Source organism: Salmo salar, chromosome 15 (assembly GCF_965601325.2).
Source record: "Salmo salar chromosome 15, fSalSal1, whole genome shotgun sequence".
Lineage (NCBI taxonomy): Eukaryota > Metazoa > Chordata > Actinopteri > Salmoniformes > Salmonidae > Salmo > Salmo salar.
In genome coordinates, this window is record NC_138305.1 from 43,432,501 (window position 1) to 43,446,220 (window position 13,720).

The window sequence follows — 13,720 nt, forward strand, 5'->3', positions numbered from 1 at the left end:
GGTCACACTTATCAACAAGCAGGCCTTGTATTGTTTTTTTATAAAAGACAGGAGAGCACTGTATGATAGTTAATATGTTTCTCAATAGAACTTCAAATGTTGAAATAAAGAAACCACAACAGAGTGGTTGCAGTTTCATTACACCACCAGACTGACAAAGAACAACGCTTTGTGATGAAATTATTCTCTACCTAAAACCCACAAGTGTGGTTTGACAGGAAATTCATAAGCAGCTTCCAATACATACATTTCCCCATGACTACTCTTCATTTGTAATGACAGGTGCTACTGGTGACTTACCATAGTCTTCCCACACTGGAAACTGATGCTGCTCTGGACATTAGTATCGCTACTGCCTGGGCACTTCTCAGTGCTGTTGAAATCTATCACGCTGCTCCCAGTCACCTTCTTTAAGGACAGATCACCTGGAAATAGAAGTGGATAAGTGAGAAACATGCCTCTTAAACATGCAAATGCTGAGACAAGTAATAGAATTGTTTAAGAATTTGTGTCAGTACGCGATGCTGAACCATGCACTCCCTGCAAAACAAACGCAACAATTCACTAAACCCTTAAACCTTCCCTGTGGTTTCTAGCGGATGATTAATACAGGTTTCAGCTGAATCTGAAGCCTCCACCAAATCTCCCAGTCCCTACAGCGGTGGGGTCAAAGCATTACGGCACAGGGTCTGGAAGGGTTAGTAGTCGAGGCCATTTTTCTGCTGAGCTGTCTGGCCATGTACAGCCCAGACAGATAAACAGCATGGGAGCATGACCTACTGGACAACACTGCCTGTCTCTGTCTGCTCTGCCAACAGCCTGGCGCCTGGGCAGGCTCCATACTTACACTTACAGCTAAACTCCAACCAGAGAGAGAGAGAGAGAACAGAGCAGAGAGAACAAACTTTCTGACCAGTTATTACCTCAAAGACACTGTATTTTCCCCTCTAACCACATTGGCTGGGGTTTCTGTTATTGTGTTTTGAAGCGGCAGAATCCAGCAAGGACTAACTGCTTTGCACAGAAAAAACATCTTCTCAGAGTGAGGTAAAAAGGTTTAGGGTGCAGCACCAACAGCAAAGCTTTATGTAATGATAAGTAGGGCATTTATATTGTACTATCGCTTGTCCAGATAGCACTGAATAAACAGACATTGCTATTAGCTTTCATTGATTTTACTGTATTTTGACCAGAGACTGAATCCACTGCTGTGTTAGTGAACACTGTCACACTTACAAGTCCTATTTTAATTCCCTTCATGCACCATGCTTTATTACTCTTATATCATTAGATATCTACAGTATGCATGCATGACTGTAAGTCGCTTTGGATAAAAGCGTCTGCTAAATGGAGCATATATATATATATATAATTATTATATGGCCTAAATGAAAGCTATTCAGCAGAACCTGGAGATGATAAATTGCTACTCAGCTGACCCAGTAACATAAATTACTAAACAATAGAGGTGACCTGGAAGATTCAAACACATATTATGCAAGGTCAATTGCTTGCATGCAAGCAGCCTGGTTGAATTCAGAGGAAAGCTGTGTGAGCAATTCTATGATTGCAAATTGTCTGTTCCATGCTTATCATAGCGTAAAGGCACAGTCATGTGAACAGGCAGCTCCTCTGGTTCACCTGTAACCTCCTTTGATTATTCCAACACAAAAGACATTGGTTAGTTGCTAGTTATCAGCATTAGATCTGTCACAAGTACCCCTTCCTATCCTACTCTGACAGTCAGAGCTTGTTGAGTTGAGCCCAGGGTGTAATACCAGCTGCAGGCATTTCTCTCATGTAGACTTTAATCATAACCTGACTTTGTTTCACCCTGAGCGCGACCAAAACACAGATTAGGCAATGAGTGAAGGTCATGGCCAAGTGTCCCGGGCCGGGACTTATCGTGATGATCATGTTATGGAATAGTCTAGTCCAGTAGCCCTGTTCTCTGACATGGCCACGTTACAACGCAGATTCATTTGAGCACATTCATTTGAGCTTAAAAAATTATGAATAAGTCCAGGTAAACCACAAAAGATGTATAGCGAAAACAGCTAGCCTATATTTGACAAGGAAAACCACTTCTCTGAAATGCTTAGCTACGTCAGCACTAAAGTGAAGCAAAGCCAAGTATTAAGTGTGATTCAGTTAGTTTGATATCAGTGCTTCCTCTGTTTACAGCAAAAGCTCAAGATAAGGCTCCTGTTTTTCAGTTGGGGGATTTTAATGACATACCTTACCAAATAGTTCTAGAAAATGTGTCATCATTGAAGAACAGTTTGATAAGATAAACTCCCAGTAAAAGTTTGTCTACCTTTTTAAGTTTTGTTTTGACTGACCAGACCCTAATCAGTGACCTTTCACCAAATCATAATGCAAACTTTGTATTTTATAACAAATTGTGTCTCTTCACGAAACAGCATCAAACCAACACCTCACTGAAACAAATCAACTGAATCAATGGACATTGACTTGACTGGCATCTGACTGGAATCCTTTCAGGCCCATCCTTACTTCGGGGTGCTTATGGTGTTATTGCTGACTCCCACTGTGTCCTGGCAGCAGCATCTACTACAGTGATCTATTCTACAGCAGCAAAACATTCTGCCTAATCAGCAGGCCAGATCTTCAGATGCCAACCTCACTTAATGAACCCTTAGCACATCCTCCTAACAGCAGCAGGGCCCTGTACTGGAATTAGGGCCAATAGTTTTCCCTGAGCATAAGTTACCAGACTGGGAAAAACTCCAGAGCCTTGTAATAGGTTACAAGGGCCAGAGCCCAGTTGGTACTGACCAGGTCACATTGTCAGGGAAAACACTTGTCCCTAACTATACTCACCCACTGACTGGTTATTTTGACTGGTGAGGTTGTTGGCACAGACAGCACTGCCGGCCCCACATCCGGTGTGAGGTGAGGAGTCACAGAGCTTCAGTGTGTATTTTACTTTGTTGTCTTGGTCTATAGCCTCCCATTTGTAACTGTAGGACAAGGAGACAGAAGAAAAAAAAATTATAATAGTTGTTGAAATACATTTGCAATCATTCACACCATCTCAATGTTTACATAAAACATAAACATTGTACTGTTTAGTTATCTATGCGTCCTCAAAAAACATAGTAAAAAAAAATAAATTAATATGCAGTTCCAAATATGATCACAGCAACGTTTTCATGACTCAGAAATGAATCACCATATGGCTATTATTTTAACCTAGTACATAACATTAGCCTACAAATTTTCTTTCCAAACAAACAACTCGTGACGCTTCGGTCTATCCACCGACCTCTTCCAGATGCCAGTTCTATTTTAAGACGTATGTTCTCACAAGTAGAGTCTCTGGATAAATACCGCGGTCAGCCAACTGACTACACACCACCTTTCTATCCAAACAACTGCCTTGTAAAACCAGGTTCAGGGGCTACGGCAGATGAGGAGCATCTGACAATGGAGACACAATACTGTTTCCATCCTCATATATATACCATTGTTCTGTACCACTCTAAATGAACTGTATAAGCTGCGTTTGTTGCTAAATACCCTTCCCATTTCCATAGAAGCTTTATACCCTCTTCTTTACTGTCATGAGAATGCGCGAGTGAGCGGTGCCTCCATACTATACCTGCAGAGGTCTTGGTACCAGAGGCTGACATCAGAACCCGCTGTGCCGGAGGGAAATGTAACAAAGACCGTTGTGATCGAAACAAGTAACATTACTGTTTTCCAAGGCACAGCCTTGTTACAATTGCAAAGCGAGTGCATGTTTTGTATCCAGTATTATAAACTAGAGCACTATGTCCGACATGATACAGCAAACGTCCGCTGGTAGTCTTAGCAGGAACTGGGTGAATCACATGACAAACTGAACACATGATAGAAGACGTCACGTGGCATGACCTTCCATGAGTCATCGTGAACAACGCGTTCACGTTATGACGGAGTGATTGGAGGAACGACTTGGAGCGTTCAAGTGCCTCGGAGCACGAATGGAACGCAATAACCATTCTGCCAAATAATAATTTGGTGGGTGCTTATATTTCTCCTAATGGAAATCGATTTTTTTGCATAGCCCACTCTCCCAGAGACACCCTCAGACAGTGTGGTCATGGCCAGGGTTCGCCATTATCAACTGCAACATTAATTAGGTTTAAGTGCCTTGCTCACTAGCGACCTTTCGTTTGATGGGCTACCTGCCGCCCTGGTAGGTGATTTCAGATTTCAGAATGTGGGAAAGATCAGGGTCCAGAGATCATACCCGAGTTTCCTAGTCATAATTATGAGTTGGGGGAGTGTTCACTTGGATTTTTCCACCACTACGCTACAGCACAGCGACAGTGTTTTTGCGCAGAATGGTACACAACATCATCTTGATATGCGTGCAACAAAATTTCAACATTAACCTTCTGCTACCATTTCTGTCAAGCCATCTAAGCATACAGTTTGCATACGTTCGATAAATCCAATTTATGCAGCGCAATGCTGCAAGGTAAACGCAGCGTTTCATTGGAAATGAATGTACCTCTGGTGTACCAAAATACAATGACACTGTCGGTGTGCAACATCCGGAAGTTGTCAGAAAATGGTGGTGGAAATCTTTGTTTTATTAAGACCGTAAGCATTTCCCCTGATATTTCCCCAACTGTGAGCCATTAATTAAATCGATTTAAGGAGGAAATCGACTCCTTCACAGCCTTAATGGATGAAAGGAGTGTATAGCCGGCTGCATACATTCCATTTGGACGGTAAAATGAAATAACTCAATATCGCCATCTGTAGGACTTTGGGTAATCTTATCATAACACTGGCAAACCATGGTTGACCAGTGGTGTGTATAAACCCTTGATGACTAAGAGGGGGAGCTGTATTGAAGCCAACATGCAGCCATCATCACTCCTCCTCAATTGTAAAAAGCGTTTATTAATGTCTACATTCGTTTTTGACACGTTTATTCTTTTACAGGCACTTAATGCATACTTTTAAATGATATTATGTTAGCTAAACACACATTTAAAATGAATAAATATACAAAAAACATTTCCTTTAAAGTATATATTTTTGAGAGTACTAATGTTACTGTCCCCACTACAACAAAAATACTTAAATACATGGAATTTTGTCCTTGAAACATTTAATTTAAATACTGTAGATTTCCATTAACTCCTATGGAGGACTGCTCACACTAGGGAGTGCCTACGTGATCGATCAGTGGCTTCAAAGCCTCTCGGTGGCCAATACATAGCATCAACAATCCAGGGTTTATATAAATCATTGTGTTTGACCAACTCCCTGACGAAAATGTCTGACCTTTATCCCATCATAAGAAGGTTCATGAACATTATAGTAGCCTATTCTAATTATATGGCTGCACATGAGTGAAATGAGTGGTCGCGTTCCCCTGCTCAGACGTTGTTGCATCAACCAATGATTACGGCTAAGTCGTCGACTGTGTCATAGACTGACCGATGCCGCGTTCAAATAATTTGGGAACTCGGAAATCTCAGACGTATGACTTTAGTTTGTTCAAGACAACTGGGAACTCGGGGGGGAAAAAACTATCTCCGACTGGGAATTTTTTTTTTTAACGGCCACCCAACTGGGAATTCCAAGTTGGAAACTAGGGCATCTTTCTAGAGCTCCAACTTTCCGACCTGAAGATGACTGACGTCATCATTTGACCACATTCTTTTTCGGTGAGTTCCCCGTTATCTTGGTTGCTATGACATTTGATGGTGTTAGTTGATTCTTAAAATAGCTACCAAGTCAGGCGTTGTAATATTTGGCATGCGCCAGCAACACCTAGGCAGAGGAATGCGCCCATCATTTTCACATTCGTACGTCATCAATGACCGCTCCCTTTCAACGCTCAGGAATGCTGTACAGCTGGTCGAAAAATGGCTGCTGCGACTATGGCAGGGGGCGATGGCCATAGGATGGAGCAGAAAAAGTTGGAGTATTTCTCTTCCATTAACTCCATGGCCAGGAAAATAATGCAAGAAAGGGAGAACATCAAGGAGAGACATGGACCCGATTGGGAGAAAATGACACCGAATGAACAAGACAGCGCCATCGACAATGGAATGATGGATCCACATATTCGTGCTCGATATGCTATGCATAAGGTTGACCGAGAAGAAGTCATTTGTTATCCTAAATTGCTCATTCAGACCGGACAGAAAATTGTCCATTTTGGTGTTGAGGTATGGACCTTTACCCGATTTGCATTGGTAGTCACATATCTATTTCATATATAATGATCTACGTTTTCTCGCATGATTCCAGCTAGCTAAAATGGCTAACACACGAATTTAGTTAACCACGACCGAGATTTGGGCTGGTAAACGTCATACCAGTAACAAAACAATGCAAGAGATCGAGATGGATCAGATGGCACTTTTCAACATGGTCTTCCCCATGGTATATATGGATGGGCATTTGTATGATAACATGCTCTGTCTGATTTGGAAAATCTGGGAAACTAGCTATTTTTGTTTTACTGTCAATTGATTCACAGGATTATCAAAACACTCAGCCAGCTAGTATAGTCCTATAGTCCATTAACCTGGCTGTGGCAGAGTGTTTCTGCATGTGAAGAGAGTAGTGGTTTGTCACTAATCATCACACTTTGATGAAAACAACATCAGTTTTTGTTCAATTTCAGGACATAACTTGGCAAGATGAGCACTCTGCCCCATTTTCCTGGGAGACCAAGGTGTGTATGACCGTGCCCATGTTGTATTCTACCATTCACAATATTACCTTAAATTGATGTAGCTACAGTACACATTTTATTTTCGGTCAACACACTATCTCCTCTCTCTTTACAGAGCCAGTTGGACTTCAGCCTGACAACAGGTGAATCTGTGCAGAGCATCTCCTCTTCAACAGCTAACTACAAGCCAACTAATGTCACCCAGAGCAGCCAGCTGAGCAAGGTGTCCAATGGCGAGAGCCTCGGCCTGGGCAGGAAAGAGGAGTCCTCCTCCTTCTGGAAGATCAGTGCTGAGAGATCCAGGCTGGAGGGTGAACAGACAGACTTCCAATCCCTAACCCCCAGCCAAATCAAGTCCCTGGAGAAGGGGGAGAAGCCACTGCCCTCCTACCTTCGTCAGGAGCCCACCCCCAAGGAGGCAGAGGAGACCCCACCCCCGCTACCGGTGACCTCGCAGAGATCCTCCAGGCCGCCTGCGCCTCCTCCCCCTGTGCCCATCGGTGTCCCACCCCCAGCAGCCATAAGTGTGACCCCTATGAGTGTGACTCCTACCCCTGCTCTTATCAGTGTGTCATCCACTGTGGCTGGCTGGGAGCACGCTCAGAGCACCCTCCCCTCAGTCAGCAACACAGTGGAGGACGTCTTCACTCCAGGGCTGGTCAATAAATCCCCGGGGCTGCCCACCAATTCCCCTGCCCACTCAGGCAACACTGCCAAAGACAGAGAGGAGAAGGCTGCTGCTCAGTCTGAGTCGCAACTGGCCACCAGTCCCACCTTCGCTCAGGTGAACAACCCATTGTGGTTTGATACTGATTGGCAACAGCATTTACCTGTGTAGTAACAGTCTAATTACTCTGTATTACATGTTGTTACATAGTACATTTACTTCATGTTGTGTTCTGTACTGTTCTAATTGAATGTTCTTTTTTTTTCTCCTACCAGTTTAATACCAGCAGTAACGTCCTGAAGACCGGATTTGACTTTCTTGACAACTGGTAACAGCGGCTTCAAGTAACACCATTGAGTGACTGGATCAACTCAACACTAGAAGGACCATTGTGATGACCATTTTAATACATGTATTAAGGAAAGCCAACAATTGAACTGACCATGTCTCTTTATCTTAAATGGCTTTTTATGGCATATCTCACTACGTATGCTTTTGATTCCCCACTGCCAGAACCCACACCCTCCAGCTGTTACCTTTACCTTTATTACTCTGACCTCGTACTAGTGCTAAGCATTACTGTAGTATACACTAATGAGAAGCACTCAAAGCGGTATGTTTAGAAAGCCAGCATGTTAAGTGATTTATACCACTTGCAATATAGATCTACAACCATTTTACATTACAAGAGAGTACTATTTTACAGAATTTTGTATGTAAATTATATTTACTGTATGCTATATTGCACTCATACATTTTGAAAACCTAGATTCAAAGTAAATAAATTATACAGAATGAAGTCATTGTTCTGGGATTGTCATTTTTTTTGATTCAGTGACAATATCAGTCCACAATGTGGCAGCAGAGATATTGGTTCAATTGAGAACATCTCACAAATATACAAATAGAGAATGAACCGTCTGAGCAGACCCTGATAAAATGGAAAATTAAAACCAGCAAAGCATCAGACTAATATGTACTGTATGTCTCTATTGGTCAAGTTACTCCAAGTGTACTGTCAAAAACATGCTTATGGAGGATACTGCACATCCTATTTTTGCGTTGTACAGTTATCCTCAGCAATCTGTATGAAAATTTCAGTTTTGCCTCACACTCAGCCCTTTCAGTGTCTGGCAGTAGCCACACCCAGACATCCTAGCAGACCTAGCTAGCTCATGTCCAAGTCCTGGGGCCTGTGGAATGGAAAGTATGATTTTTGTGGCATTTTAACTGGCATTCCTCCTGTCTGCCATGACTTCAGCACATAGGGATACATTGACTCTCTCATTTTCCCTGCAAATTTACTCACCACAACCACTGCCTCTACTACTGTGATTTATTTACACTGGCAAATCCTCATGTTCGCCGTAATAAAAGTGGACTGTATTAATAGGAACATGCGTGCCACCAAAGGTCCACCTCTGTAAAAGTGCACTGTTAACACAAAGCGTGAAAGTGGGAGGTGATAGGAAAAGCAGGTTTCCTGTTGTTGGGGAGGCCCGCCCATGACAAGTCAGAACGACAGGAGAGAGTGAGATTGAGAGAGAGGGGGCACGACAGAGGGATACCGAGGACAACCAAAGTTATTACAGGGTAAAATGGGAATAGCAGCCATCCTAGTCATCATCTTGTGTATGTGTTCACTCAGCTTGACTGATCTGGACAGCGGCACCAAAGATGGAGATCCTTTCAATGCAACACCAACTGAGGTGAGGACTTGTACTCGCTTGAAGATTTTGAGCTAAGACATAAAATCAGTTAAGGCGGTATAGTAGCACATTGTTAGCGCAGTAAGAATGGAATGAATTCTCCAGATGCACATAAACTCAAATAGAGTACTGTAACATGTTTATTATGTTGTCATTACTGCATGGAAACCCCTAGACTAGTTCTATGTCTTTTTAACTATAGTGTATTTTTAGTGGAGGTATTTAGTGTAACAGTCCCACTATAATGGAAATCAGTGGAGGAGCTGGAGTATTGGTTGCAAATGTTTTACCCCCACTGTTTCCTTCAGAACCCAGAGACTCAGGGGAAACAGGCGAGAGAAGACTTACCGGAGGAGCAAGAGCCCAGTCCTGTCTCAGACTTTGACAACACATACAACTATATTTGTATGTCTGCACAGACTCAACAAAAGTATACACTACACACTGTACAAATTATTGCTGAATTGTCAGACATAACTTCTGAGGTTTTCTCTTAAACAGTGTCCAGGCTGGCAGCAATGGATCAGGCCATCCACAGACTGAATGTGGGCCACTACACCCTGGACGTGAAGGTGACCCAACTGCTGGACAGAGTGTCCCGGCTGGACGGCACCCTCGGGGAGGTAGAGGAGACCATGCAACAGATATCGCTGCTCACGAAAGAGAACCGCAAGGAGATTGGCCGCTTGGAGGGTATGTCTGCACTCTGCATACCTCCCTTGAACTTTTTACTCTCAATAGTTCAAATATTTAAAAATGGAAGGATGAAAAACCATTATAAAATCATGAAAAACTAAAGGTGAAATGTTTCCTCCTCTTCCTAGGATGTCAGAAGGGCCGACGGGTGGGGTATAAGTGCTATCTGGTCTACCGCACATATGAGACGTATGCAGGGGCAGCCCAGAAGTGCCTGGAGTGGGGTGGAAGGATGGCCATGCCTCGGGACAGGAAGGAGCAGGAGGCCTTGGCAGACTACGTCAAGGCTTTCTTCCAGCCAGGGAACTGGCCTGTGTGGCTGGGCATCAATGACCTGCGCTCTGAGGGACTCTACCTGTTTGAGGACAACACACGCGTCACCTACTTCCAGTGGCGCAAGCACTTCCTCTCCAGCCAGCCGGACGGAGGCAAGCGGGAGAACTGTGTGGCCATGGCTTCAGATGATGGGGACTGGTGGGACAACTATTGTGACAGGAATATGTCTTACCTCTGTGAGTTTGATGCCTAATCCTTTTCTTCAAACTTTTGACCAGTATCTGACATTTCAGAAACACAAATCCAGCCAAGCTTGATGAAAATGTACCTGGTGGATAATCTATCATGAGTAGTTGCCTATCTTGTTATATATTTCAAGTAAAATCTTTTCTTTTTTTGTTTGTTTAAAAAGCAATAGGGGATGTCATTGATCCACAAAGAAGTGGGTTGTAATCTATATATCATACTGTTCAATACTCAAGAACATTTTTGTTTACTAGCTGATGGTGCTTGTGTTGAATAATAATCCATAACACATTTAACATACTGTTAAAAAAGAAAACAGTATCAAACCCATGGCCTAACATACTGTACAGACAGACAGTGCTCATCTTAGTCCACACTGAAAAAATAAATATATACGTAACTTATTACTCACTCTAAGCTATACAAATCTCTTTGGCTGAATACTGAATACTTTGGATCAAATATTTAATCTAAAACTGGATTATCAAAATATTTATTCAGTTTATCATGATTAAAAGCATACAATGTTATTACTGTACTTTTTCACAGTTAATGTAAACAGCATAGTTTCAGGACAAATACTGGGCAATAAAATATTTGAAAATGTTCTGTCACAGTATCATGATCAGATTTGTTTCACTCATAAAGTCAGTGATTATCCTTAAAGGGGCAGTGCAGTCAAAAACGTGATTTCCAGTGTTATTTTTACACATTGTACAAAACATTAAGAACACTGTCCTAATATTGAGTTGCACTCAACTGTCTCAAGGCTTAAAAATCATTCTTTAACCTTTCTCCTCCCCTTCATCTACACTGATTGAAGTGGATTTAACAAGTGACATCAATAAGGGATCATAGCTTTCACCTGAATTCACCTGGTCAGTCTATCATGGAAAGAGCATAATGCTTTGTACACTCAGTTTATATTTCCACACTATGAGGTTGGAATAATACCGTGAAATTGTGACATCACCAGGTGGTATAAGTTAATTAAGTGATAATGCCCGAGAAGCCGGTGTTTGGAGGATATATTGGCACGGGTGTTGTCAGGCCTGAGACGAACCATGCCAATATATCCTCCAAAACACCGGCTTTAGCTGGTCGTTCGTTCTATTGGTTCAGTTGCCAGAGATGCGACCCAGTCGTTCAGTCTTTTGTTCTGTATCTATGGACGCAACTCAGTCGTTCGTTCTAAATGTTCCATTGCTATACTGGCTGGCAATGTTCTTAAAAAAATGTTAAAAAATAATGTTATTTAACCTTTAACTATGCAAGTCAGTTAAGAACAAATTCTTATTTACAATGACGGCCTACCCCGGCCAAACCCAGACAATGCTGGGCCAATTGTACACCGCCCTATTGAACTCCCAATCATGGCAGGATGTGATACAGCCTGGATTCGAACCAGGGACTGCAGTGACGCCTCTTGCACTGAGATGCAGTGCCTTAGACTGCTGCGCCACTCGGGAGTTTTTATCCCTTGCTTGTTAGCTAGCTGGATAACTTATAGTTAATAACAGCATAGTAGCTGCATTTGCGTTTGTTTAAGCTGTTTAAGCTGTTTTCTAGTGACATTTATTTGGATACATCCATAACAATGAGCTAATGATTCACGATTTCGCCTGGCGTAGAAAATGTGCTCTCTCGTCAGGACACTTGTTCAGGGGAGCTAGCCAATAACACAGCTATCACAGTCACTTCAAACTGAAACTGGAAAGACAGCAAATTAGCTGCACTTTGTTTCGTTTTACCTGCTTTCTATTGATAGTTCTTTGCATATATCCATAAAAATAATGCTGATTCATGATTTCGACTGGCTGGGAAAAGGTGTCTGTCTGCCTGTCTGTCTCACCCCGACGCGTTCATTACTATGGAATATCTGTAGATCCACTTTGAATATTGAAACAATGTTGCAAACGTCGGAGAGACAGACAGCAAGGTTAATACAAATCTCTGCTGTTGAAAACTGAATGTTAGTATAAAAGAAATGTGAGTGTCTAGATGCTTTTTATAGTGGCGATCAAGTTTAAACAGTGCCTGGCCGGGCTGATTAGACAGTGAATTGCACAGTCAGATGGAACAGAGTAAATAGCCATTTTAACGTCATAGATTTAGCTGGTGGTAACTTGTGAAATAGACACCGGCTGGAATGCGGTTTTAACCAATCAGCATTCACGATTAGACCCACCTGTTTTATAATATACCAATAACAAAGAGTTTGTCCTCCTCTCTGCCAATAACAGCTAGTTTTCAGGTTACACAACTCCCATTAGGCTCCTCCAATTAGGCCCGTCTCTCAGACCACTCCCTGTCACGTCCTGACCATAGTAAGCTGTTATTTTCTATAGTAGAGTAGGTCAGGGCGTGACGGGGTTTTCTAGTTTTGTATTTCTATGTTGGGTTGTTCTAGTTTTGTATTTCTATGTTGGGCTTTGTTTGAGATGATCTCCAATTAGAGGCAGCTGGTCATCGTTGTCTCTAATTGAAGGTCATATTTAAGTTGATGTTTGTCCCACCTGGGTTTGTGGGAGATTATTTTGAGTAGTGTCACGAGCGGAATGAACAGTTTAAGGAGTGAGTCAAACGCAGGAGACTGAGGTCCGTTGGAACAATCTTAATTTAATAAATCCACGGGTAAGTTTCACATACGGCTGGGAGCATAACAGTCAGAAAAATGGACAAAAAGAAGCTCCGTTCAAAAGGCAGACGGGGCGCAGCCCGGCAACCCTAATGCCTAGATAATAAAAGTAACACCACACGTAACAACGAACAATCCCGCACAAAATCCTAGCTAAACACAGACAGACTAAATAACCCCCCCACTAATGACAAAACACAAAACAGGTGCAAACAAAAACCAGACATAACTAATAGACACTGAAACACAGATCGGTGGCAGCTAGTAGGCCGGCGACGACGACCGCCGAGCGCCGCTCGAACGAGGAGAGGCGCCCCCTTCTGTGGATGTTGTGACAAGTAGTGTATGTTTTCACCTCTGCGTCACGGTTTGTTGTTTTTGTCATTCAGTTTATTTATGTATTGCATAGTTTCAGAGTATAAATAAAATGTGGAACGACACACATGCTGCACTTTGGTCCGCTTCTCCTTTCGACAACCTTGACAGAATCTCCCACCACCAAAGGCCCAAGCAGCGTTCCCAGGAGAAGCAGGACAAATGGACATGGGAGGAAATCCTGGACGGGAGAGGACCCTGGAGGCAGGCCCGGAAATATCGCCAGTTAAGGGAGCAGATGGAGGCTGCGAGAGATGAACGGCGAATATATGAGGCACTAGCACGGCAACAATGGAAACCCGAGAGGCAGCCCCAATAATGTTTTTTGGGGGGGGCACACGGGGAGATTGGCAGAGTCAGGGTGGAGACCTGAGCCAACTCCCCGTGCTTACCGTGGGGAG

The 13,720-nt window shown here is 42.8% G+C and overlaps 3 protein-coding genes across 4 annotated transcripts in view; 2 read left to right on the plus strand and 1 right to left on the minus strand.

The window, feature by feature from the left end:
* LOC106571395 (cation-independent mannose-6-phosphate receptor) overlaps window positions 1–3,868 on the minus strand; it is a 42,966-nt gene extending 39,098 nt beyond the window's left edge. For both annotated transcript variants that reach the window (XM_014144438.3, XM_014144437.3), the window contains exons 1-3: window positions 3,626–3,868; window positions 2,845–2,984; window positions 301–425 (exon numbers count right to left, since the gene is read on the minus strand). In XM_014144438.3, the coding sequence (XP_013999913.1) occupies window positions 301–425; window positions 2,845–2,984; window positions 3,626–3,765 (405 nt within the window). In that variant the 5' untranslated portion in view covers window positions 3,766–3,868. The remainder of the gene's footprint in view (window positions 1–300; window positions 426–2,844; window positions 2,985–3,625) is intronic.
* Window positions 3,869–5,843: 1,975 nt separating this feature from the next.
* LOC106571396 (uncharacterized protein C1orf198 homolog) lies at window positions 5,844–8,178 on the plus strand. The gene is made up of 4 exons (XM_014144439.3): window positions 5,844–6,200; window positions 6,662–6,712; window positions 6,828–7,496; window positions 7,655–8,178. Exons 1-4 carry the CDS (start codon window positions 5,895–5,897, stop codon window positions 7,709–7,711), a joined length of 1,083 nt encoding a protein of 360 aa, XP_013999914.3. The 5' UTR covers window positions 5,844–5,894; the 3' UTR covers window positions 7,712–8,178.
* Window positions 8,179–8,880: 702 nt separating this feature from the next.
* On the plus strand, window positions 8,881–10,495 carry LOC106571541 (C-type lectin domain family 11 member A). Its single transcript, XM_014144699.3, has 4 exons — window positions 8,881–9,088; window positions 9,397–9,493; window positions 9,590–9,781; window positions 9,913–10,495. The coding sequence occupies exons 1-4, from the start codon at window positions 8,978–8,980 to the stop codon at window positions 10,311–10,313; spliced, it is 801 nt and encodes a 266-aa protein (XP_014000174.1). The 5' UTR covers window positions 8,881–8,977; the 3' UTR covers window positions 10,314–10,495.
* Window positions 10,496–13,720: the final 3,225 nt, after the last annotated feature.

Coding starts and splice junctions, on each gene's coding strand:
- LOC106571396 (XM_014144439.3), top strand. CDS start 5,895: ATGGCTGCTGCGACTATGGCAGGGGGCGATGGCCATAGGATGGAGCAG. Junction 6,201..6,661: donor TTGTCCATTTTGGTGTTGAG/GTATGGACCTTT, acceptor GTTCAATTTCAG/GACATAACTTGGCAAGATGA. Junction 6,713..6,827: donor CATTTTCCTGGGAGACCAAG/GTGTGTATGACC, acceptor CTCTCTTTACAG/AGCCAGTTGGACTTCAGCCT.
- LOC106571541 (XM_014144699.3), top strand. CDS start 8,978: ATGGGAATAGCAGCCATCCTAGTCATCATCTTGTGTATGTGTTCACTC. Junction 9,089..9,396: donor TCAATGCAACACCAACTGAG/GTGAGGACTTGT, acceptor TGTTTCCTTCAG/AACCCAGAGACTCAGGGGAA. Junction 9,494..9,589: donor CAACACATACAACTATATTT/GTATGTCTGCAC, acceptor TCTCTTAAACAG/TGTCCAGGCTGGCAGCAATG.